Here is a 26417-nt window from a genome sequence, read left to right as displayed (position 1 = left end):
CACACACAGAGAGCCTCCCACACACAGAGAGCCTCCCACACACAGAGAGCCTCCCACACACAGAGAGCCTCCCACACACAGAGAGCCTCCCACACACAGAGAGCCTCCCACACACAGAGAGCCTCCCACACACAGAGAGCCTCCCACACACAGTGCCTCCCACACACAGAGAGCCTCCCACACACAGAGAGCCTCCCACACACAGAGCCGCCCACACACAGAGCCGCCCACACACAGAGCCGCCCACACACAGAGCCGCCCTCACAGTCATTCACATAAAGCCACCCACACACACAGAGACACCCTCACACTGACCCACCTACAAAAAAATCTACCCACACAGAGCCCCTAGGCAGGGACCGAGAGCCAAGTGTATTGATAAGAGCGAGACAGAGGCCTCAGTCACACACTCTGGGCTGCCAGTGCCGATTAAACCACAGCTCCGCCGAGGCACCTCAGATGTGCAACAACACACAGCCTGCTGCTGCTATCCAGGGTTTAAGACACACACCCCTCAGTATTACCATGTGTAAAAGTTACAAAATAATAAAGCAATAGTATCAAAAACTGTGCCAAATTATGCCACATAATTTACTCTTTCTTGTCGCATAATTTAGTCAACCCTACCACATAAATTGGTGCTCCATTCCTGCATATTCTAGGAGCCCTGCATACAGCCCAAGCTCCTGAGTAAATTCAAATGTGTGAGTCTGAAATCAAGAGTTTAAAGAAATGCTGAATTTCTCCCCAAAAAAAGAGAAATGATTAAAGGATTGAGTAATTGTGCATGTGATTGGCTGTATGGCCTCTTCTGATGCGCTGTTGGTTGGGTCCTGGACCAGGTTGGAGGCCTTGCACAATGAAAATTGGGCGCATACGTGGTGGGCCTTGATCCAATCACTAATATTTCATTTAAGTAAACTAAAAAAAATCACTGATAACACGTATTTAAAATAGCGTCATGGTTCAGGTAGTGGAAGCACTGTGCGACTGATGTTAAAATAGCTAGGAGTTTCCCTGAAAAACTATAGTTAAGGTGACAGTTTAGTTCCACATCAAAATCTAAAAATCCTTGTTGACCACTGCACAAAGCACAACCATCAAAACAAAAGATTGCCCTGAAATGCTATGTTTGTGAACTCACAACATTTAACCAATAAACAAACGGATCTAACAAAACAAAATCATTGAATAATAACACATATGCAAAAAAAATATTCTACTGTATTCTTGTCAAAGGTAACATGATATGTCATATCATCAATGTAATTTCCAACATATACAGTCATGAGCTGTTAATTTTTGTTTGTTTATTGGCCCATAATGACCACGACTCGCATGAATTGGGAAAAGATGTTTAACCAGAACCAACGTATAAGAGGTCACATCTATACTTTGAGATGAAAACCACACTGATTAGCTCATGTGACTATTAGCAGGATTGTTTCCTTCTCTCGTGTCCTATAAACAGGAAGTCCCTGACACTGGAGCGATTACTGTTAATGGGGGTCTTTTAAACTGTAGATCCGTCAGCAAACATACCCTCCAGCTGTGGGATCTCTTATTGGATGAGGACATGCATATATTATTTTTAACTGAAACCTGGTTAGGAGAACACTCTGATCCAGATATAGTGGATACTATTCCACCAGGCTACACCCTCCACAGACTTGACAGAGATAAAGGAAGGGGAGGTGGCATCGCCATCATTGTTAAACACCCTTTTGAGTGCGTTCTAAAACCAGTGAAAATTGATGACAGCGAAGCAGGTGAATTTAGTATCAAATTGACTCAACACGAGGCAATCTCGGGCATCCTAATATACAGACCTCCTGGCTCTCTGGGCAACTTCCGTAGTAGTCTACTAGAAGGGGTTGCTCAGACTGCGATTAAACACAACAAGGTGTTGGTGTTGGGTGACCTGAACCTACATCTAGAGGATCCCTTACAGAAGGAGGCAGAGGATGTTCGGCTTGTTCTGCAAGAACTACAGCTCAATCTACTAAGTGTTGCAGCTACACATCAGAGGGGTCACTGTTTAGACCCTATCTTCGCCAGTTGGGACTTGATAAAAGCACGTACTCCTTGTCAGCTCCCTTGGACCGATCACTTCCTGGTCCCTTTCCAATGTTTTTATCAGCCTGCTAGGACTACTGAGAATGGTATGGGAAATATTATGAGACGCAAATGGAGACAATACTCTCAAGAAAACTTTATAGGTGCCATCCAGAAAGCACAACCATTATGTGCCACGGACAGTGATCAGGCGAACAAGGAATTTAATCTACTTGTGACTGCCACTCTGGATGAGCTAGCTCCTATGAGCAAGGGTAAAGCTAGAGAAGGCAGACAACGTACTGCCCCTTGGTTCACTCCTGAACTCCAGCAAATCAAGTCTAACTGCAAAAAACTTGAAAGGAGCTGGAGAAGGAACCCGAGTGAACAAGCTAAAAACAGTTATAGCTCAGCACACCGAAGCTACCAGTATGCGGTGCGCAGAGCTAAAGCCAAATACTTTCATACACGCATTGAGGCTGCCGAGAGCTCCTCGCGCGAACTGTTCAAAATATATAAAGAAATATCTTTAGTCTCTAACACCCCCACAAAGACCACTAAGGAGGGATGCAATAGAGTCGCTGACTTTTTTTCTAACAAAGTTAAAGCGATCTATGCCTCCTTCTCTCAACAACCAGACAAGGGCATAGATTTTATAGCAGGTAGTTCACCTGCAGCCCCTGAGTTCTCATTACTAACTTTCGAGGTTCCCACAGCTGACAAGCTAATAAAGATCTGTCGAAGTGTGAAGTCGGGTTCCCCCAACGATCCGGCTCCAGCCTGGGTCATCTCAGAGGGCCTGATAGCCCTGGAACCCCACATCAGACACGTCTTACAAACCTCCTTTTCCACTCAACAAGTCCCTATGGAGTGGAAGAAGGCCATAGTACTGCCAATAAGGAAAAAACCGAATGTAAGCATGGAGGTGCTGGAAAATCTCAGACCTATCTCCTTATTGCCGTACGTGGCGAAGGTGGCTGAGAAGGTGGTCAACGCTCAGCTTACGGAGCACCTGGAGAAATGGAATCTACTCCATCCCTCACAATCAGGATTTAGGGCAGGATACTCCACGGAGACGGCTCTCCCACGAGCCACGGAGACCTTAAGAGCAGGGGCAGATGCAGGTCATACAATGGCCCTGATTATGCTCGACCTAAGCGCGGCTTTTGACACCGTAGCGCACTCCATCCTGCTACGGTGTCTGAGCGAAGCCGGGGTCGTTGGTCCTGCACTGTGCTGGCTACAGTCGTTTCTTACTGAAAGATGTTTCCAGGTACAGCAAGGGACATGTCGATCAGTCGAGATGCCACTAGATCAGGGAGTGCCTCAGGGCTCTGCTCTGAGCCCCACTCTTTTTAATCTATATATGGCCTCCCTGGCGAAAGTTGTACAATCATTTGGGGTGGAATTGGTGTCGTACGCCGACGACACCCAGCTGTTGATCTCCTTATCGCAGAACTCCTCCAACACCCCCACCAACTTTAAATCCTGTATGCAGGCACTAGCTGAGTGGATGGACTCCCATTGCTTAAAAGCTCAATGGCTCTAAAACAGAGGTGCTAGTGGTGGGGGGTAAAAGCGAAAACTGGTCGGCTGAGTGGTGGCCTTCATGCCTGGGCCCTACTCCCATACCTTGTGAGGAGGCTAAGAACTTAGGAATCTGGATGAACCCCTCTCTTTCATATGATGGCCACATAAGGCGTCTTGTGGGCAAATGTTTTGGTATACTAAAGACCCTAAATAAAACTTTAGACCTCCTACCCTTAGCGGCCAGAAGGACACTAACACAGGCACTGGTGACCTCGCGGTTAGATTATGGAAACATTTTGTTTCTTGGGGCAACCGAGGGCAGCCTAGGCCGCCTTCAAGTCATACAGAACTCTGCCGCCAGACTGGTGTTAAGAAGACCCAGGAGAGCTAATTCACAAAAGGCGCTGGACGCACTTCATTGGCTGCCTGTGAAGAAACGTGTGTTGTTTAAGGGCCTCCTCTTCTGTCACCGTATTGTCTGGGATAGGTCGCCCGCATACCTAAAGGATTTAGTCAGCCGATATGAACCAACTAGGACCCTCCGTTCGGAGGGTGCCGGACTGCTGACAGTCCCCAGGATAAGGAAGGCCAGAATGGGTGGACGCTCTTTTGCGCTCCAAGCAGCTCAACAATGGAACAAACTTCCCCCTGCTCTGAGACTGCAGAGCAGTGAATCGCGGTTTAGGGCCATGCTTAAAACACATCTATACACTGCGTAGATCATAGGCTCACTCGTTGCTCACTGACAGCTTTAGCGCGGGGACACGCCGTGATGGCGTTACTGTGCGCTCTATAAGCTCTTTATTATTATTATTATTATAAATACTTGTCAATTTAGAGAACTTATGGTAGCATCTTTATACTGTGTTTCCAAGTACAGCAGCAACGAATACACTAATTTGAATGGCCCGACACCAAAGTAGTCCCCACTTTTGTATCTGTGGCAGGTAGTGCGCTAACACCTTTATACTGAGATTAGGTGTAGGGATGGTGTTAGAACAGGTTGTTACTTTAGAGGTGGGTGCCACCTCTAGTAACTCTGTATGATAATAGGAAAGGGTGCATGGTCAGGGGTGATGGACAGTGTAGTAACGTGTGTCTGCCCTGCATTCGAGTATAATTAGTGATGAAGAATAGAGATGCATCGTTAAAATGACAAATGGGTAGTTTGGTGGAAAATATCGCCTTTCAACCACAGCACATACAACTGATGCAAACGCTGTGTAAAGGGATGTTGCTGATAGGGTCAGTGTGGTGGATGCGGATGGAGAGCCATGGCGGTACATTATTTGCAGCTTACATTCCACCGATCCTTTTTAGCAGTGTACATGTGCATAATGGTGATAAAAATTGATTTAGCATTAGAACGATTAGATGGGTAGGGTTGTAAAACTGTGTAGAAGCAACCAAGTATCCAGACACTTAAACTCATGAGGTACAAAAAAAAACTGCGCTCAGACCCCTCTTGTTGCGTATTGGGTATGTCTGGTGGTGGCAGTTGGATGTGCCAGTAGCTAGTGATGGCTATTACAGTATAGAGTATCACAATTGTGTTAAAGAGGAATTTGGGGAGGGAGCCTCACCTTTTGATCCGCAGCACGCACTGTGCGGATGCCCTCTCGTTGTCCCAGTCGCTGCTCACTGTGGGATCCCAGAAGCTGGAGTATGAGAGGAGCGCGGTCCCTTCCGATGGCAAGCCGCTCAGTGAAGAGATTGTGCCTATAGGTGGCATGGGTGCAAAGGTCGTGATTGGGGGCATAGGAGCAATAGTTGCGATAGGAGGGACACCTCCGGGCGGCACTCCGTAGCCAGCTGCTGCCCATAACTCCGCTGGTAGGAAGGTGGCGTTCCCCGCGCCTCCTCCCGACACCGGTGATGCCCCTGAACCGTTGCCGCCAGTTGCCATCACCGCGGCCAACAACGCATCCTCCCCAGGACTCTCCGCCATTCCGTCGCTACAGCCACTTCCGGGACCAGGGAGACGAGAACAGATTGTGCGTAGAGTAGATCGTCAAGTTTGGAGACTGAACGTCTCAGACAGAACCAACGAGTCTTGATCCAGAGCGTCCCGTTTGGGAGATTGGATAGTAAATTGGTGATAAACAACTAGACTGCTAATTTATATTCTTTCTGTGCCCACAGTGGCGCCATGCTGCTGGACTAAACAGCTTTTGGCCTCTACATCGATGCACTCGGCAGCATGACAAGTTGAGCCTAGTTGAAGATTGCCGAACAGTTATGGTGACGTTGAGATGGTGAGGCAGCAGATATTGCGCTTAGTGCCTAGCCATTGCGAGATCTTATGTCTTTTGGTGATTATATGAGGAAGTGAGGTCACCAAAGTGGTGTGAATAAATACAAGCATTTACAGTGCATCAAAACTTACCTGGAGTGGCAGGGTCATTGATGTGCCTGTAAATGTAAAATGTAAATTGATACTTGTATAGCTCACTACTCACCCACAAGGGTCTCAAGGCGCTTGTACGAATACCGCTGTGGAACCCATCCTGGCTTTCCCTGTGAGATCTCCACTCCTGGGCACCCCCAAGGTGGAGGCCAGGCATCCTTAGCGTTGTGGGGGCCGTTGTGGAGATTAAGCAAGCTATTGCCCAGAGTTGCAGAGTGGGACTCCATGATTGGAATAGGCACCGAGGCGAGAATTATCAGGCCCGTGGAATTTTGAGCCCAAGACCCGCCGAGGCGGGGAATTGAACCCTGGTCCCGGGCTAGACCTCTGCATCAGGGTCTGCCGCTCTAATCATTGAGGCACACTTCTCCACATCATTGAGCCACAGAGGACGACTTCTTCCGGCGGCGGTCGGCCTAAAATGGCGGCCGCTAAAGCTCTGAAAATTTCAGAATCAAGGGCGTGTTTTTTTGCTGAGTGACGGATGACGTCACTGATTAAAAAATGTAAAAAAACACGCCCCCGAATCTGCTCAAGCCGGGACTACAAATGAGTGACGCATATCTCTTCCAATGGCTAGCCTCCATTTACGAAGCTAGCCAATGGAAGAGAGAGGCGGGTTAAAGCCCCACTGTAGAAGACATAAAATCTTCGGCTACGCCCACTGCTTCGCAGTGAGACAGTAGCCTCGACCTAAAAGGTATCAAGTTTAGTGACCTCCAAACCTGGTCAGTAGAAGATCTTGAGTGAGAACGTTTGAGTGTTTGTTTAGAGGTGAGATAGTTGAAGATGGAAGAATAGATGAGTTAGTGATTGTCAGTCTGGGAGTGCGGATTGCAGTCTGAAAATGTTAAATAAGGTATCTGTAACAATAATACATTGTGCAATGCTGTGAATAGATGTGTTGCCTGAACGAAGCCAATGTTCTTTTCATCAATAATAACATGGACATATTTGCTGGATGCATCCTCCACAGAGTAGAACTGCTGTGCCTTGCAACAGCACCATTGCAGTGCAACACTCTGCAGCACGTATTCAGAGCAATTTACCCTCACCAGTCAGCTCGTGGCCTTCCAGTGACTAGTGTCACATTGCATTAACTCATTTCAGAGTGCCCAAATTCAGGGCCATTCGGCATTGTTTGGAAAGTGTCTGAGAAAATCAGAATAGAGCATGGCTTCGCTCAAAATTAATAAAACAGGTTTCATTCAGAAGTGCAATGTGAAGCAGTTCCTATTAAGATAATTCATAAAAAGATTGAACTAAATATCTGTCATCGGTTGCATTAGGCAGCGGTAAAAGCAGCTGGGCAGGGTTTAATTTGAGACACAATACTGTCTCTGGAGAATGGGGTACATTCACAAATCACAATTTGAGACTTTTTATGACACTATTTAAAGGGTCCACTTGGTGGTACACTTCTGCGTAAATTGTGCACGCAGGCATATGAAGATACATTGGCCAGTAACAGCATACAAAATGTGGTGGTCTGTGTGAGGGTGTACAGCCATTGAGGAAAGAACCAATGCAGCCACCAAAAGAGACATCCTTATCTTTTTGGTCTGCCCTTCTGGAGTATCCTACTGTCAAATAGCTCTGTCCAGACATGCGAAGGGCACAACACATTTAAAGCTCATCCCAACCAACTTGATTCTATGACAGGACCGGAGGCTCGGATTATGCTTCTCAATCTTTACTAGTCGTAATAATCAGGAGCCAATCATAAAACAGTAGACATAACACACTACATTTCCCATGAGGCTTTGAACCACGCCTCTATCAAAGCCACCAATCAACAGTGTTCATCATACACAAATTAGAGAGGCACCATCTTCCTGCCTTCTTTGCTGCTCCGCAGTCAAGATAAGTGCCTCTCTACTTTGTACATCATTAACTGTTTTCAATACTGATTTTATGTATACAACGTTTGTTTATGCAAATTGTTGCTTCGATTGCTTTGCTGTGGTGTATTTCGCAGATAGCCTCTTCCTTTTAGGTTCTGATTGGCCCTCCTCACACTATTGGCTTATAGACCGCGGTGTGGTAATTTTTTTCTTTTTTTTACTCAGCGCGTTTTGCGCCTTCACACTGTGTTTTTCCCGCTTCTCAGACATTTTATTCCTTTATTGAAATCCTTTTGCTTTCCCTTTCCTTATGGCGTACTCGCCGCTGCGGTTCCTTGCGCTCCCTGCGCAGCCGCACATTGACCTCAGCCCCTCCCGGGAGAGAGGCCACGAGTGTAGCCCAATTGGGCTACACACGCGCACATCAACGGAGGCCTACCTATGTCTCTCTTGCACGTGAGGTAGTATGGGAGAACAAGGGTACCCCGAAATGTGAACCTGGGGTTAGCATATGTTTAGGAAAGACAATGGTTCAATGTTGGCCTCAACAGGTCCGGTGCAAAAGGTATGGCCCCTGAGGGGGACACTGGGTTTCAATTTAAACTAGACAATTAATTATCGTGGGAGCACAAAAGTAGAGGAGCTTATGTAGTGTAAAATAGACAATTTATTTTACGCAAGTATGATTTTAGTACTCAAAGTAATAATCAGGTGCTCACAAAGTGAAAAGGTGCGTGATGTGACAAGGTGAAGGTGAACTAAAAACATAACATCACATGGACAACAAAAATTGGAACTCCACATGAGTATATACAATGGAAGGAGTTCCTGTTGTAGGGGTCGACGGCGTTTCGATCTTTTAGGGACTCAAGATCAATTTCAGGACAAATAGTGAGCAGTCTGAAACTAAAGGGGAACAAGGCATTGTTAAGATATGCACCCCATATTTGGACTAGAAGCAGTGAATACGTGCTCCCAGTGTTATTTTACAGTAAATTCAATTACAGCGCTACCCCATTGGTTGCTTGAGGTATGGTGAGGGCAATTAATGTAAACAGCGGGGCGCCAAGTATCTGTGAGGGAGGTCGCATTAATGATCGTGAGAAAGCATCATGCATATTGGCTCACGATGGCAAACTTACTCTCAATTGAATGGCACTATCCCTGGATGGGTCGAGGTCTCTTTAGTGGTGCAGAGGATGCCGCTTGCGTGGGAAGGCTGTATCGGTCTGAAGAGAGCAGAGGGTTAGTGAGTGCCAGCGCGAGCACAAGGAAAGCTTTGAAACTAAAAAGATCGACTACTCACTAGTGAGTCATCAGAGGAGGGCCTACTTCCAGCCGGAGGTAGTGCGCAAGGAAAATCTTAATCTGGAATTGTTCCAAAGCCGTTCGTGGTAACGGAGCTGCAGGGGTTGAAAAAGAGTCAGTAATTGCACGGTGGGTGCCTGCACGCAGAAAGTAGGTGGAATGGAGGGGTGGCAGCTTACTTTAACGCGCCTAATTTCCAGGTGTGGAAGGCGGACTGACAGAGCTCAATGCCGGCGTGAAGTGCTTGGCGGTACCCTTGCTAACATGTTAATTGTAGAAGGGATGTCATGTCAAGGAATTTAAGGAATAGTTAGCTCGCACCGTGGTTTGGAATATTTACATACTAAGCAGCGCCATAGCATACATGCCAACATTTCAGAAGAGCAAAGAGGGAGATTAAAAAAAAAATTCGGGAGAATGGGGCATTGAATCGGGTTACTGGCACGTATGGGCTTTGGAAGTGTGCTGCTGCAGGATTTGACATTTGAAACACAAATGCACGTTTCTTCCATACCTTTCAGAAGCATGGAGCGCAATGGCAGGCAGAGAGAGGGTGATGCAAGTGTTGTGCACTGGCGTGGCAGGTTGCTGGCAGTGCATGCCCCCCCCGCCCCACCCCCGTGTGACAGCCCGGCTAAAACAGCTTCTTGTGCAAACACACAGACCCCCTCCAACCAATACTTCACAGGTCTTTAAAAGACCATTCCCTTGTTAATTACGCTTTGTTGGTTTTTCACCCCTTCTAGAGCCCCTGCATGGCCACTCCCACTATTGCTGGAAGAATTGGCACTTTACACAATACCGAGCCCTGTCAGCTGAAACCCCGAGGAATCGGGTTTTTGCTTGCAGGATTCGGGAGGCGGGAGACTAGCCTTGAAATCGGTAGTCTCACGCCTGAATCGGGAGGGTTGGCATGTCTGCCATAGTACTCACAATCTGAGTAGAGAAACGAGGGGTGAGCAGATAGGATGAATTGAGTGCGTACAACCTATTGGGGAGAATTATCACAATTAAAAGGGGGCAGCCAGCAGGGACTGATCCACTGTTTTAGGTGGAGTACTCACGTAATTGCGGTGTGATACCGTTTCTGAATTCTGGAAAGTGAAAGTAACCAGAGTACCACAGTCAGTAGCTGGACCTACGAATCTCAAACCAATTGAGAAAGACTGGGAGGGCAAGGTTACTTATTAATTCAAAGTCCCAGTGAGGAGTAAAGCACCATCCGGGCCAGCGCGCAGCAGTTGAATAACCTCCCCAATTTACCTATTCCGTCGCTTCAGGTCATTCAACTGCTATGCGCCGGCCAGTATGGTGCTTTACTTCCCACCGGGACTTAGAATTAGTAAGTAACCTTGCCCTTCCAGTCTCTTTCTCAATTGGTTTGTGGACCCACCCACAGATACCGATACAGATATATCCTCTTCCCATGATTTTCATGCTCGCAACTGCTCAAACAAGCATTGGAAATGCAATAGGTCTCGCATTAGAAGAGTTGGAGTTATTGGTCTTGTAAATGACATATTTTATTTGTTGTTTTTTAAAATTGCTAAATTGATGGCTTTGTCATTTACAATGCCAATAGTTATAACTTTCGCGAATGTGACACCTATAGCATTTGGAATGCAACATGTTTTGTATTTACGTGACTTAGATGGCAGCTCTGGTCGTTAGGCCACATCTCTAGAGAGCAGGAGAGTGCAGCAGGGGAGAGAAGCACAGCAATGCAATAGGTCTCGCATTAGGAAAGTTTGAGCTATTGGTATTGTAAAGGAGACATTTGTTATTTATGTGCTTGTTTTGAAAATAGCGAATTAATAGCTTTGTTATTTACAATGCCAATATTTTTATCTTTCGCAAATGTGACACCTATTGTAACACAATATGTGTTGTGAGGGTGAGTGAGGGTGAGGGGTTGAGGGTGAGTGAGGGTGAGTGAGGGTGAGGGGTTGAGGGTGAGTGAGGGTGAGTGAGGGTGAGTGAGGGTGAGTGAGGGTGAGTGAGGGTGAGTGAGGGTGAGTGAGGGTGAGTGAGGGTGAGTGAGGGTGAGTGAGGGTGAGTGAGGGTGAGTGAGGGTGAGTGAGGGTGAGTGAGGGTGAGTGAGGGTGAGTGAGGGTGAGTGAGGGTGAGGGGTTGAGGGTGAGTGAGGGTGAGTGAGGGTGAGTGAGGGTGAGTGAGGGTGAGTGAGGGTGAGTGAGGGTGAGTGAGGGTGAGTGAGGGTGAGTGAGGGTGAGGGGTTGAGGGGGAGGGGTTGAGGGGGAGGGGTTGAGGGGGAGGGGTTGAGGGGGAGGGGTTGAGGGGGAGGGGGTGAGGGTGAGGGGGTGAGGGTGAGGGGGTGAGGGTGAGGGGTTGAGGGTGAGGGTGAGTGAGGGTGAGGGTGAGGGAGGGTGAGGGTGAGTGAGGGTGAGTGAGGGTGAGTGAGGGTGGGTGAGGGTGAGTGAGGGTGAAGGGTTGAGGGTGAGTGAGGGTGAGGGTGAGTGAGGGTGAGGGTGAGTGAGGGTGAGTGAGGGTGAGGGGGTGAGGGATTGAGGGTGAGGGGTTGAGGGTGAGTGAGGGTGAGGGTGAGTGAGGGTGAGTGAGGGTGAGGGGTTGAGGGTGAGTGAGGGTGAGGGGTTGAGGGTGAGTGAGGGTGAGGGGTTGAGGGTGAGTGAGGGTGAGGGGTTGAGGGTGAGTGAGGGTGTTGGCTATTGTGCGCCGGGGTTTACACTACTTCAGTTAGGGCCGCACACTGCATGTCAGAGAAGAGAGAGAAGGGGAGGGGGGAGGAGAAATGCGACACGGCGGGCAGGGGAGGGGGCTGTGTTATCTCAGCAGAGTCGAATCAACAAACGGAACAGTGCACCGCCGTTAACATTCTAGAAGTGGACATCCAGAAAAAATACAGGGATGGTTGGAAAAGGTTAATTAGCTCGTAGCCCACACGCTGGAGTCAGAGCAAAGTCTTCAATGTTTATCCAGGCGTACTTGACATTAACATACCGTATGATGTTTAATATCCGATCCCCTTTTTAAAAAAAAATTCAGCCACAAAACAGCACATGGCGCTTATGATATATCAGTGGGTTGGAAACATTACCGGCGCGCTGGAGCGCCGCTGCGGCGCTCAGCGAAGCACTTGCCCCACTAGGTTTGGGGGAGAGATTGAAGCATTGGACAAGCTGTCAAAGATGCATTTTGGGAATGCTACAAAACGCGCAATTACCCAGCAGCTCACGGCTGCCAAGAGGCACTTCCGGAACTGAGCTCTGAAATGGGTTGGGGAATGAGAGGGGGTGAGGGGAGGGAGAGAGAGGGGGGGGAGGAGAAATGCGACACGGCGGGCAGGGGAGGGGGCTGTGTTATCTCAGTAGAGTCCAATCAACAAACGGAACAGTGCACCGCCGTTAACATTCTAGAAGTGGACATCCAGAAAAAATACAGGGATGGTTGGAAAAGGTTAATTAGCTCGTAGCCCACACGCTGGAGTCAGAGCAAAGTCTTCAATGTGTATCCAGGCGTACTTGACATTAACATACCGTATGATGTTTAATATCCGCTCCCCTTTTTAAAAAAAAATTCAGCCACAAAACAGCACATAGCGCTTATGATATATCAGTGGGTTGGAAACATTACCGGCGCGCTGGAGCGCCGCTGCGGCGCGCAGCGAAGCACTTGCCCCACTAGGTTTGGGGGAGAGATTGAAGCATTGGACAAGCTGTCAAAGATGCATTTTGGGAATGCTACAAAACGCGCAATTACCCAGCAGCTCACGGCTGCCAAGAGGCACTTCCGGAACTGAGCTCTGAAATGGGTTGGGGAATGAGAGGGGGTGAGGGGAGGGAGAGAGAGTGGGATTCGAAAGACAAAAGGGGGAGAAAAGACAGGGTAAGGGAAAAGAATAGGAGGAGAGGAGGGGAGAAAGAGACGAAAAGCGAGTGAATAAAAGGGTTTTTTTGTGACAAAGAGGGAAAGTGGTAGTAAAAGGAAGGAGGGGGAATTTAAAGGGAGCGACAGGAGAGGGAATGGAGGGGTGAAAGGCAAATGGTGTACACGGTTTAAGGAGGATGGATTTGTTGCAAACTACAGTGGGAAGGAGGGGAGCCCGCAGAAGAGTTGGATGAGAGAAGAAATATGTCAAACAGCACAAAATGAAGGAGTCCAGAGTGGAGTGGTAAAGGAGAATAGAAAGGGAGAGTGGGCAGGGGAGGGGGCGGAGCGGGGAGAGGGAACAGACGGAGCGAAGGCAGATAAGGGGAGGGGGGGAGGAGAAATGCGACACGGCGGGCAGGGGAGGGGGCGGAGCGGGGAGAGGGAACAGACGGAGGGAAGGCAGATAAGGGGAGGTGGGAGGAGAAATGCGACACGGCGGGCAGGGGAGGGGGCGGAGCGGGGGCCTGGAGTGCGGCTGAGGGAACTGATGTGCACGCGCTTTTAAGCTCAATGCGCATGCGCATTGAGCTTAAAAGTCACGGGCACTGCAAGGAATCGCCACGATTCCTTGCAAGTTGGTTAAAGAGTGGATAAGCCCCCATAGTCTCGCTTGCTCCATGCGCATCGACAGGCGAGACCTAAAAAGCGCAACTGCTCCATTTCTCCCTCCACTGGGTTCCTTCACTTTAGATACTTCTAACATTGTGCACCCCAAGTTCTCCAATTAGTCCCCTGCCCCCACTGAGGCTGAGTATATGCAGTTGAATCTGCGCAAGAGTTTTGACAAAAAAGTCAGAACCTGATTATGCTCTGAATGCCCCTGCCCAGATTTGCACCACAAAACCGCCCTCATCCCGGATATTGACACTTCCATGCAGACCTTCCTTAAAAATATAATAAGGAACCCAAAAAGGGTATTGATAGAGCACTTCATGCTTGCCAGGAAAACTCCTTGATGTTTCTGGCCCCTTAGCAAAAAATTTAGAATTGGCTCTCCAAGCCCAGGAGACAGAGGCTTCCATCTATCCAGAGGGGCTAGCAGGTTGGACCCAGACCGCAATTTCCCTCTTGGGCAACGCTAACTGCACGTTAGCTTCAGAACGCCACAAGTCCGTACTTCTTCGAATTTTCCCTCAGTTGGTCAAACTGGCTACGGCAGAAACGGGTTCCCTAGCAGAAGGCCAATTGTTTGGGGACAGTTTTGTCAAAGACATAGCCAAGTTCGTCAATACATTCACCTCATTGGATAAATCTCAAACTTCGTTCAAACGAGTGTTCAACCCCCTTTCTGGCGGTCGTGGCAGAGGACGCTCGACCGGCCGCCTCAACCAGCATAGTCATCAACATGGATTTAACGCCAGGCCTATAGGTTATACCCAAGATCCGGCTCAAGCAAGGTTCTACCTTACCAGGGCCAAAGGCTTCAGAGGCCATGTCAATCAAGGAGTCAACAGAGGGTTCCGTAACAACGACAACCAATCTACAGGTAATGGTTCCCACAACCCTTTCACAGCTTTCTCTGGGGGGCAGGCTGAGATATTTTGTAAACAACTGGGTAAAGATTACTTCTGATTCCTGGGTTTTGACTACAGCTCAGGGGTATCAAATAGAGCTGTCTCACCATCCCTATCAAGACTCATTCCCCCCTCTCCGTGTTTCCCCCAACAAGAAGAGTCTTTTATAGACTCCGAACTTCTGGAACTTTTGTCAAAACAGACAATTGCACTGATGTCTCCACACCGCGAGGGTTTTTGCAGCAATGTGTTTTTAGTACAAAAGAAAGGTGGGGGTCAAAGATTAGTACTGAATCTCAGACTCTTCATTCCTTTTGTGATTTATCGTCACTTCAAGATGGAAGGTATTCAACTGTTGAGAGATCTTCTTCAAGAATGAGATTGGATGATTCGCCTAGATCTCAAAGAAGCCCGCCTGTTCCCATTTTCAATTCCAATGGAAAGGCCAATGGTACCAGTACCAATCCCTTTCATTCGGCCTCTCCTCTGCTTCCTGGGTGTATGCCAAGCTTTTGAAACCTCTGGTGGTCCGTTTAAGGGAGATAGGAGTTCGCATGATCATCTACCTGGACTAAATACTTCTTCTGGCCCAAGATCACTCCCTTCTGTTACTGCACTTGTCTTGGGCAGTGTCCCTCCTTCAGAATCCGGGCTTTGTGATAAACTCCAAGAAATCCATGATGGTTCCTTCACATCAGATAGATTTCCTGGGTTTTCAGATAGAATCCCTCACAGCACAATTGCTTCCTCCTCCTGTGAAAGTGAAATCCATAAAGAGGGAGCTGAAAGCGGCTCTGTCGAAACAGATGGTGTATTTGACATCCCTGGCCAGGATTGTGGGTTTGCTAACATCTTTGATTCAAGCAATCTTTCTGAGCCTGTTACACTACAGGGCTCTTCAACACCCGAAAATTGATTATTTACAACAGGGATTCAGTTACGAACATCTGATCTCGCTGACAGCCGAAGCCCAGGAAGACCTCCAATCGTGGCTTCTTCATATGGCAGCATGGAATGGCAAGGCCATTTTTGGAGTCTCACCAGATGTGGTCGAGTCAGACGCCAGTCGTTGCGGCTGGGGTGCATGATGCAGAGAATTTTCTACAGGCAGCCGTTGGCCAGCTGAAAAATTACGACTTCATATCAATTGCCTGGAGCTTCTAGCAGATTCCTTTTGCCATAAGGTCAATATCTCCCATCAAAAGCAACTGCTGCATCCTCTTGAGGATGGACAATGTTTTGCCAGTTCGCTATATCAACTGCTTGGGGGGCACCAGATCACGCCTATTGTCCAACATAGCCCGAGACATTTAGCATTTTCTCAAAAGCTCGTGGTCCTGGAGGAATATCTTCTGGGCAAAGACAATCTAGTAGCGGACTGGAACTTCAAATTTCTGAGGGACTACAGCGACTGGAAACTCCATCCTTCTATCTTTCAATAGACAATGTCAACTCGGGACCCGTGTCATGTGGATCTATTTGCGTCCCGGGCAAAACGCTCAACTTCCAAGGTTATACAGTTGGAGACCAGATCCGATGGCCTTTGGAACGGTTGCCTTCCTTCACTTTTTGGGAGCACAGACAAATTACGCCTTACCTCCATTTCCCATGATTCTGAGGGTAGTGGCCCAGGTCAGACATCAATCAGGGACTCTGGTTTGTCTTCCCTCTGTAGAAGACAAAATTGTGGTTTCGGACTCTTTTAGAATTGTGTGTGGCTCTTCCCATCCTCCTTCTTGTTTTTTCTCAGTTACTCCTGAATCCAGTAGATTCGCTTCATCCTTTAATTCTTCAAAACCAATTGACCCTCATGATCTGGAAAGTTTCAGGAGCCATGACCAGACTGAAGGAATTAAGACTGCGGCTGCTAAATTGATACATCAAGCTTGGCCGCCTTCCACCCGCAAACAATATTCTTCTGCATTGAAATGTTGGGTGAGTTGGTGTCTTCAACTGTGGAATCAGAATTAAAAGATGTTCTGAATTTTCTTTCAGAGTGTGCTGAATCTGAACGATGTTATAGGTCAGTAAATAATTTTAGGGCAGCGTTGCCGGCTGGACATAACCCTATTGATTGCAAACCTGTGGGTGTCCATCCTATGGTATGTAAATTCCTGTAAGTTATTAAGAGTGGCTCGTCCCCTGAGACCTAAATACACTCAACTATGGGATGTTACTAAGGTTTTATCCTTATTAGAGACTTGGCCTGATAATAAATATTTGTCATTGAAACAACTTTCTGCCAAATTGACTATGCTCTTATGCTTGATTTTGTCCCGACGAGTGTCGGATGTACATGCTCTGGCTTGCAGGTTGGTTGTTTTCTCCTGGTGGTATTTCTTTTATTATCGTTAAACAAACGAAGACTATGTCACGCTCTATTGATTATCCCGCTTTTCCACACCATGCTAAGTTATGTGCAGTGAAATGTTTACAGGTTTATAAAGAATGTACTTTGACTCATAGAACAGATCCTCTTGGTCCATTACCACTAGCTATCTAGAAGCCTTTCCGCCCGGTGTCCGTGGCAACCTTGGCCCGTTGGGTCATATCTGAAGCCGGGATTGACATTTCAGTGTATGGTACTCATTCTGCCAGAGGAGCCATTGCTTCAGAAGCCTTTGCTATGGGTTCTAAATCAGAAAATATTCTTCGAGCTGCGGGTTGGTCCTCTGACTCCATGTTTAAGATTTTTTCTTATAAACCTATTGTGCATGCTTCTTTTATTTATTTATTTATTTATTAGATTTATACAGCGCGAACAAATGCCCGTAGGCGTCTCGGCGGTGTTGGTGAGCTTTGAAGCAGCATAGTCGGAGTCTCTGGTCATGCCATAGAATAGAAACTTTTCTAGCTCTTGCAACAAGAATTTTAGATTTTAGTAAGGCCCCGAGGCGAGGATTATCCTACCCATTGGGACAAGTAAGATGGAAATCCATATACTGTCACCGTATCATATGGCTTATAAATGATAGTATTGTCCCTCCCTTCTGTTCATGACAAAGTTATGTTGGGACTCAAACTATGTTCTTATTTCAGGAGCAGATTCGAAACAGATTTAACCCTCATGGCTTGGCAGCTTCTAGCAGTTGGTGTTCTTTTCTATTGGATCAGTGGATGTTGCATTTCCTATTGAATTTCTTTCTTCTTGGATTCTGGTAACTCTCTGTTGAGAGTTTGAAACTGTGTGCTTGTTCTAGTTTGGACTTTGTTCTTTCTAGTGACTGCTTATTCACAAAGAAAGAGGCTGGAAGATGGTGCATCTTTATATTGTAAATGAAGAACACTGTTGATTGGTGGGTTTGATAGAAGCGTGGTTTTTGATTGGCTGCTGATTATTATAAGTCGCAAAGATTGACAATAATAACCCTTACTCCATGTACTTAATAAAATCTAAAATTCTTGTTGCAAGAACTAGAAAATGTTCTAATCTAATGCAAGTATTACAAGCATTCCTGTGATTCAATTATATCACTCAATAGACTTTCAGGTGCAACCAATAGAACATAGGAAATGACCCTCTTTCCAACATGTTTTTATATTTCGAAATGTATTTGGCCTTGCTTATGGTATATTAATTTAAAAAGTATTATGGTGGCAGTTGTAAAGCCCTTAAGAAATTACATCCTTAAAGGGCTTCCTTCATCCACACTGCAGTGGTACAAATAACATGTGATCAACTCCAAGTCTACGTGAACAAATTGTTAAGACAGTTGAAGGAAAGTAAAAATAAAACTACATCACCACACAACTATTCAGAGCCTGTGTTTGTCACCATGTATTAAGAGAAATCCCATCGTATGGAAAGTAAAACTGAAACAGACGACAGACTAAAAAACTACCTAACTCACCAACCTTAGATCTAGAATGACAGTCGATTGGACACGTCTCTTCGCATATTGGCCAAGCCACTGTAAGGGATAGAGCCCAAGCAATGTCAGAATAATATGTAACTAAACAAAACAAAACAAAACAGATTAGAGGAATGTCCTGTGCTGGCTCTAGAGACCCAAACAGAAACTATAACACAGCGTGCTTTTTACGCCATCCATGTATGTGATGTGTCGAACCCCTCTCTAATGTGGCTAAGATAATTGTGTTGAACGCAACCCTGTCCCGTTATCTAGTCAAATAAAAACTCAAGAAACGTGGTTGAAATGGAATCGTCTGTAAAATAAACTGTAAACTGAAAGCTAAAATCGAACCGGTTACAAAACTTTGCATATCACATATGTGAATGTTGTGTGCTACAAAAATCATGTACGGTAACAAAATCTTCATCACAAGGATAAACATACTAGTTTTGCTGCTTCTCTCTGCACCGTCACCCATTTACCCTCAATGTGCATGAATTTTGATTGTTGATTTTGCTTTTCTTTAACTAAATGAGAAAGCTGATGGGCAAGCGCCCCGAAGTGATACAAGGAATGAACAACGCCTCGCTTTTTAGCGCTACATTTTTACTTTTTACAACTGCTTATGTGTCATCACTCAGTTACTCTGCTACTCTGTCCAGGCCTATTCGCTTCCTTTAGCCACTTTTCCTTCAGTCGTGTCAGCAACATAAAAAGTTTCACTGGCATGGTTTTCCTTTGCTAGTAAAAGTTACAAATGTTCCACGAATTTAACAGCTTTATTTCCTATCCTTCAACACTCTTACCAGTTCACAGTGTCGAAATGCTTCAGAGTTCTGCAATATAATTGTTTCATTAACACAAAACATAAAAGGTTGGGCCAGCCACACTCAGACCTAAACTTCAGATTACACATAGGTTTTTGGAGTAGGAACAGATGCTAGGTCAACGACCAAAGATATGGAAGTTATCTGAGACATTGGGGCTACCCTGAGAAGGGGGTGTGGCCATTATACATTTAGAGGTCTATTATCATGGCAGGAACAGATGCTAGGTCAACGACCAAAGAAATGGAAGTTATCTGAGACATTGGGGCTACCCTGAGAAGGAGGTGTGGCCATTATACATTTAGAGGTCTATTATCATGGCAGGCGGATCGCCACTACCTGACCGGCGGTATTGATCCGTCCGCCAAAGCTAATCACCGGACGACCATTTACCCTCCGCCACATTAGCATGGCGGGGGGTACTGCAGCGGAGGGAAAGACTGTCCATCGCTTTTCTGCCCGCAGGCAATTGTCACGATTGCTTGCCAGGCGGAAATGACCCATAATATGGTGGCGGTGCCTGCAAGGCACCGCCATCCATATTATGATGGGTGCTGTAGAATTCCTTTCCATGGAGGAGGCATGCAGTCTTTGGCTTGGGGAGCCCTTTGCGGGCCCCCGGGTTTTTGGGAGAGGGGGGTGCACATGGGGGGGTACCCCCTTCATTGGCATGCACAAGGTGGCAGGCACCACGCGGTGCCTGTAACAAAGGCATGTCAATACACAACATGCCTTTTAAACATTGTGGCGGGTGCTGCTTACCGCACCGCCCGCCACAAAGTTTAATTTGCGGGATGTAACCGCCAGGGTGGCGCTAGCATCCTAATAGGCACAGTGGGACCGCCGCACCTCTGGCGGTCGGCCCCGTTTACCGCTACAATTAGGGGCGGACCTTGTCCGCCCGCCATCGTAACAGGCTCCTAAGTGTTTGAAGATGTGGCAAGGTGAAAAGAATCAAAGCTAAAATTACGTGGTACACAAACATTTAATTAAAGGTACACATGAGCCAATTGAAATGTGCACTGCACATGCCATTTATATAGAAACAAGTGCAAGATGCCAGAAAGTAAGTTAAAGCTGGATATCATCACACAGAAATTAAAGGGTGGTATAGGAAGGAGTGAAAATAAACCAGGTTTCAACCTACAGGAAAAAAACACAGCAAGGTGCTTCACAATTCCAAAAATAAAATTGCATACACCAATGAACCAAAATAAGTAACCATTTGCATTGCAAGCCATCTGCGTGAAAGTCAAATGCAGAGAAAGATACACCGCAAAATAGGTGGAACATAGGACACAATAAGGTGGACAAATAAAGAGCCATTGTCAGGAACCACTACCTCAACATAGTTTCCTACGCTGACGATGCCCAGCTAATCCTCTCCCTCACCAACGAAACCACAGTCACCAAGAACAACTTCCACAATGGGAAGAAGGCTGTTGCTACCTGGATGAAGGACAGCTGCCAAAAACCCGAGAAGACTGGAGTGCTCATCCTGGGCTCCACCCCCTCCGCCTGCGATGACTCCTGGTGGCGCACAGATCCTGGATCCCCTCACACCAAGCACAAAACCTTAGAATCATCAAGGACTCCGCGCTCACCATCAACCGCCAGATCAACACTGTCATCATCCTGCTTCCACTCGCTATGCCTGCTCCGAAAGATCTTCAAGTGGATCCCCAGCTAGTTCAGAAAGACAGTCACTCACTCACTCATCAGCAGAAGACTTGACTATGGCAACGCACACTATGCCGGCATCACCAAGAAACTCCTCAAGAAACTGCAGAACATTAGAACGCCTCCGCCAGACTCATCCTCAATATCCCCTGCCGCAGCCCCATCACCAGCTACCTGAGAGACCTCCACTGGCTCCCAGCCAACAAAAGAAATAACCTTAAAGCTCCTCAGACACGCCTACAAAGCACTACATGAAGCTGGACCTGCGTCCCTTAACCACCGCCTCTCATTCTACTCACCCACCAGAGACCTCCACTCCACCCATCTGGCCTTGGCCAACGGCCCACATATCCGCAAGACCGCGGCTGGAGATGGTCCTTCTAATACCTTGCAGCAAAGACCTGGAACACCCTGCCTCTCCATCTCAGGAAATCACAGTCACTGCCTCAATTCAGGAAGGACCTCAAGACCTGGCTTTTCGGCTAAACCACAATGCTTTTGGTGGATCAGCAGCGCCCCCCACCACATCCCGCGCCTTGAGACCCTTACGGGTGAGTAGTCATGCTTTACTAGTCACCTGATTGATTGAGCTACTTTTTGGGGGCAATCTATTTTTGTTCCGATTATGATTTCTAATATTTACCAATGGGATGGGTTTTCTAGATTGTAAGGGGCTCTGGATGGGTAGCGGCTTGTGGGGGGGTTAATGAAATGGAAAGTAAGGATGTTAGTCTCCCTAAAGAATGTCGGTGGTGTTCGCTTAGACTGTGGCAGCTACAGATAGCAAGGGCAGAGTGTGGAACGCTAATGTGAATAGCTAATTAGGGGTTCTAAAGGTCAGCTGCTATCTCTGCTTGGAATGTAGGTTAGGGGAGATGACGAGACGTTGGGAAATGTATACCTAAAGGGCTTATGATACGGTTAATGCTTATAAGGAGTCGACTAGGAGAGAGATGTAATGCTTAGAGGGCTTTTTGGGAAGCCCGTTGGTATGGATGACTAAAAGCCAAGATAATGAACGCTTGTGATGGGATTTTCGTTCAGAACCTATAAATTTAACACTCTGATGTAAATGGCTTGAATGAGAGGAGGTATAGATGTAAATGAACCTGCAGACGACTACGTAATGATAACGTAGAAATACAGTACAGACGTAGTTGTAGTGTAGCTTCTTTCTGAACTAACGATTGACCATGTAAATTGCTAAATGGGTGAAGGACTATAAGAGTAGGGAGTTTTGGATGAGAAACTATTAATGTGGTAAACCGTAGACTCTGAATAAATTGAGAGTGAATGGTTCGAAATCCGATGAGTGAGTATCTCTACATGTATAGCATTCTAAGAATATCATACAAGTATCCCATCTCCACGTATTCTTACCGGCAGCTTCGGGCTGACCTCTCCCTTGCAACAATGACAGAAAAAGCGGTGCTGAGACACCGACACCCCAGCCGCTGCAGCCGCCTCCGCCATGTTCTCCCTCCTGCCAGCCGACCACCTAAGGTTGGTGTCCCTGCGTGACGTCACAACTCGGAAGGAAACCCTACCGGGCTGGGACAGACCGGAGCTCAGCCTGACTGCGTGACGTCAGAACTTCGAAACGATAGAGGGGAGGGAAGGGATGGAACAGAACTGTCTCAGTTCTCTATGGCCGTATTCGAGGAAGTGCCACACAGAAACATTCCACAATGCGCATGGGCAAAGCAGTGTCCCGGCTCTGGCCATAGTAAGATCAGGCTAAAGATCACGCCTCCGTGATGCACTCCATAATAACAGCTTTCCTGAATTGCTTTCCCCCCTATCCTATTGCATAATAAGCCTGCCAAACAGCCCTGTCAACAATGAAATTTGAACAATGTTACTATTCGGAAACTGATCCGAGCTATCACTTATTTAAACTATCGTCTTAACTAATAATATACATATGAGATTAAATGTAGAGATCATTAACTTTCTTTGTATACTGATATCATAAAATGTGCTTCTAGTTACCACTTTTTTTTTAGGGAAAATGTCATTTTTTTCTAGTGTATGTTGAAGTTACCGCATTATTGAACGAGATTTAGGAACTTTAAAGATGGACGCTGTATTTGTCGCCGACCAAACATTACAGCCGTATTTCAAGGCTGGTGTGTTTTTAACAGTGGTTTAACTCTGTGTTCCAAGTCTCAGCATGGCGAGAGAGTGAATGCAGAGTTCCACAATATCTTTCCGTGTTTGTACTTCAAAAGAGCGAATTTTCTTCACCTGGTGAGAAGACCTCCTTCCCAAGTTTTCTGGAGTGGTATTCGAGTAGTCAACCGGAGGAAGTGTAAGTGTGAGTACTTGGGAACAAGTGATATACTGCAACGAAAGGTTCTTTAACAACTTATTTGCAATGTGTACTGCTAGCCAGGAAGGTTTTATTGGAAATCGATCATCCTCTCTAAAAATAGGATTTTGTTTATCCCGCTGCTCTTACCGTCCATTGGAATGGCGTAACTGGTTGACACTGTTCCAGCAGGATTCATTGCCCAATCGTGTTTCTGTGATATGGTTTTTCTAAAACGCTCATTTGCACGATGTTATCGACATTCTCCTTTATATAGCCAATAGGTTTTCATTTTTATGTCGCCGAGCTTTCCCAGTCTGGTTCCACCAACTTTACCTTGGTAGATGTCACTGTCTTTTCATGCAATACTTTTCCCTTTTGCACATGAACACTGAAATAGACAAAAACGTGGATTTTTTCTTTAAATGAAGCGTTATAGTCAAAAAAAGAAAGTTTACGAAGCAAGACTTTCTTGTATGTCAGTCTATATTGCGGGGGGGGGGGGGAGGCTTTGGGGAAGAGTTAGTGCACAGGGCAGAGAGGTTCCTGGACCTCAGCCGTGGAAGTTGGTTGGGGGCGTTTGCCACTGGTGTCCTAGGGCCAGCCACCTATGGCTGTGCCATGCCAAGTACAAACCTTGATGGAGCATCAGGTAAGTTGTAGAATTCTTTTATTTGGACGACCTCGTGGGACACAGGTATTCCACATGTACAAACAAGTACTTTCCCAGCCTCGACAACCAGAACATTCCAACCCTTCATCTTCAGTACAGGGAACATACTTACATTCCACATTCTGCTTGACACTCAACCCCATTACTACACATCCCTTTCCTTTGGTTAAAAAACTACAAAGGATAATAATATTCAGCAAACCAAAATATTGATACATTTACATGCTATAATAATATTCAGCAACTAAACTACTGAAACATTTACATACTACACTCGTAATCTAAATTCTTAGGTTTCTTGATGCTTCTCCCAAAAGTGCTTGTTCTAACAGCACCCTTCTCTTCATTCCTTAATGAACTATTTCCTACTTCCTCCGATGTAATTCCCTGACTTCATAACTCCCCTCCCCTCTCAAATGAACATCTTCGTTTTGACACTCATCATAATGTCCCTCTCCAGTATTGTTCTCTTCTTGTGCCACCTGGAACGGCACACAGCCACCAAAATGTGTCTACCCATTCATTCTCAATCCTGTTCTTTGTGTCCTCCACCCAACCAAAGTTCTGTCTTGCCAATGCTAAGCGACTTTTATGACAAACACTGCCACCATCCAGTTCCACAGTATTATTCATTACTTTCACAATTTCTTTAGGAACACTAAATTTGCTTTTCTCGTTAGCAGCCTTCTTAACTGACTTAACTCAGACCCACTGGCCAAGTCACATTCACCTCCTGAGTTGCTAGAATGGATTTTCTCACTTCCTCTACATCCCAAACTCTCTGTTTTTACACTATTCATCCAACCAGTATTCTCTTTGAAATGTGGTACATGTCCTCTCATCACTCCAAACAGACTCTCCGCCACTGAATCACAAAAAGTCACCCTATAAGTCCAAGCCGTTTTATTTTCTCAATTCCGCATCCCAATTTTCCTTCCCTGATTGTATAATTATAAAATCCCTTAATCCATCTATTCACTCTCTCCACAATGTCATTTCCCCAGGGATGATATAATGCTGTACATTTGTGCTCAATACCTGCAATTTTTACAAAGTTCTTCAGATCTAAATTGCACCCCATTATTCGTTAAATTGGATGATGGTAAATCCTCTCTCAAAAACATGTTATCCAGAGATTAACACTGTCCCAGTGTCCACTTTGTCAACCCCTTCCAACTCCAACCATCTTCAAAACAAGTCCATTAACACAACAGTGTACTTACAGGATCCATCATTCCATGTAATGGGTCCAATGATGTCCAATGCCTCTTCTTCCCATGATAATTTGGGAAACCCTAATGAACCGATAGGGGGGTTTAAGGTTTTCTGAGATTTGTCGGCACTTGACTCCACACAAGATTGTTTGAACCTTTCTGTTTCTATATCTACTTTAGACCACCAATATAATGCCTTCACATTACATTTAGTACCTGAATGTCCTTCATGGCAAATCAACACAGTCTTGTCAGTGATGGCTTTAGGGGGCATAACAATTTATAATTTTGTTGCCAAAAATGTCAACACTTAGCTCATCTCGAACTTCCCAATATGCTTTCATTTCACCGAATAGCTCCACTTTCACTCATTTTTCCCATCCATTTACAATTGTTTCTTCAAAATTTCTCAAGGTATCCTCTTTGTCATATGCTTCAGGCCTCCAAAAATCTACTTGCCCAATCGCTATGGTGAGTCAGATTTTTCAGTTTGAGCTATTTTTAAGACCCACTGGTCCATTCTGGCAAGTGAACTTTAGCTGTAAAGGAACATATATTCTATTCATTCATTCATGAAGTGAATGAGCTGTAAATATGCATTTACATCTTGTTTTTACCTTGACACATTTGCTGTCTGTTCAAGGACAGAGGTCAATTGTCAGTTTTTAATTTTACCAATTGATGCTTATCCTGGAAAATGGGGTTTACTTTTCTTTCCCTTACTACAGTAATAGGATTTTGTAAAGAGAGATATCTGATAATCATTGTGAAACAAAAAGCTGTAGGATGTCATTTTTTTCGAACACAAAAAATGTATATAGCTTGTACAGGAATAGTACAAATATTCCACAATATATCTGGAATTACAAAAGCTAATTTTTATCAAATTCAGAAATGTGATTCAAACAAAGATTTAAACAGGACCAAAACAAATCGAAACCCTTTCCTTGATGTGCAAATGATAAATATTTACAGGATCTCTATTTCCAAACATTATTGTTTGTATGCTATATTGTTTTATCATTAACACCTTGACCGCGGCGCGAATTCCGCCGTGGTGCTGGTGATTTATTGAGTGGCGGAGTTCGGACATCCCCCGGCCGTCCTATGCACACGCCCACTTCCGGCCATCCGATGCATGGAAGGGGTTAAAGCCATATATCAGTGGGACATTTTGTGGCCATTTCAATAGAAAATGTGCTGATTGCAAATGACAGTGTGCTACCACTTAAAGATTTAGTTATATATTTATTAAAAGTGATAGATTTTAAACCACTCAGGGGTCATGTGTATC

General features: G+C 45.9%; 2 protein-coding genes across 4 annotated transcripts in view; one reads left to right on the top strand and one right to left on the bottom strand.

Moving 5' to 3' along the window:
• RNF115 (ring finger protein 115) overlaps nt 1-22610 on the bottom strand; it is a 219481-nt gene extending 196871 nt beyond the window's left edge. Inside the window, exon 1 of the mRNA XM_086945361.1 lies at nt 22306-22610. Within this exon, the coding sequence (XP_086801487.1) occupies nt 22306-22398 (93 nt within the window). The 5' untranslated portion in view covers nt 22399-22610. The remainder of the gene's footprint in view (nt 1-22305) is intronic.
• A 480-nt stretch (nt 22611-23090) lies between these two features.
• Nucleotides 23091-26417, top strand: part of POLR3C (RNA polymerase III subunit C) — a 192042-nt gene continuing 188715 nt past the window's right edge. The window contains exon 1 of one of the 3 annotated variants that reach the window (XM_086945359.1): nt 23091-23236. The gene's annotated coding sequence lies outside the window, so the exon portion shown is untranslated. Of the gene's footprint in view, nt 23243-26417 lie in introns of all 3 variants that reach the window. The other 2 variants (XM_086945360.1, XM_086945358.1) reach the window with 2 other exon arrangements.

The sequence above is a fragment of the Lissotriton vulgaris genome, chromosome 12, assembly GCF_964263255.1.
Source record: "Lissotriton vulgaris chromosome 12, aLisVul1.2, whole genome shotgun sequence".
In the NCBI taxonomy this organism is placed as follows: Eukaryota; Metazoa; Chordata; class Amphibia; order Caudata; family Salamandridae; genus Lissotriton; species Lissotriton vulgaris.
The sequence above is the reverse complement of the archived record's forward strand: the minus strand, read 5'-3'. Positions and strand labels throughout refer to the sequence as shown.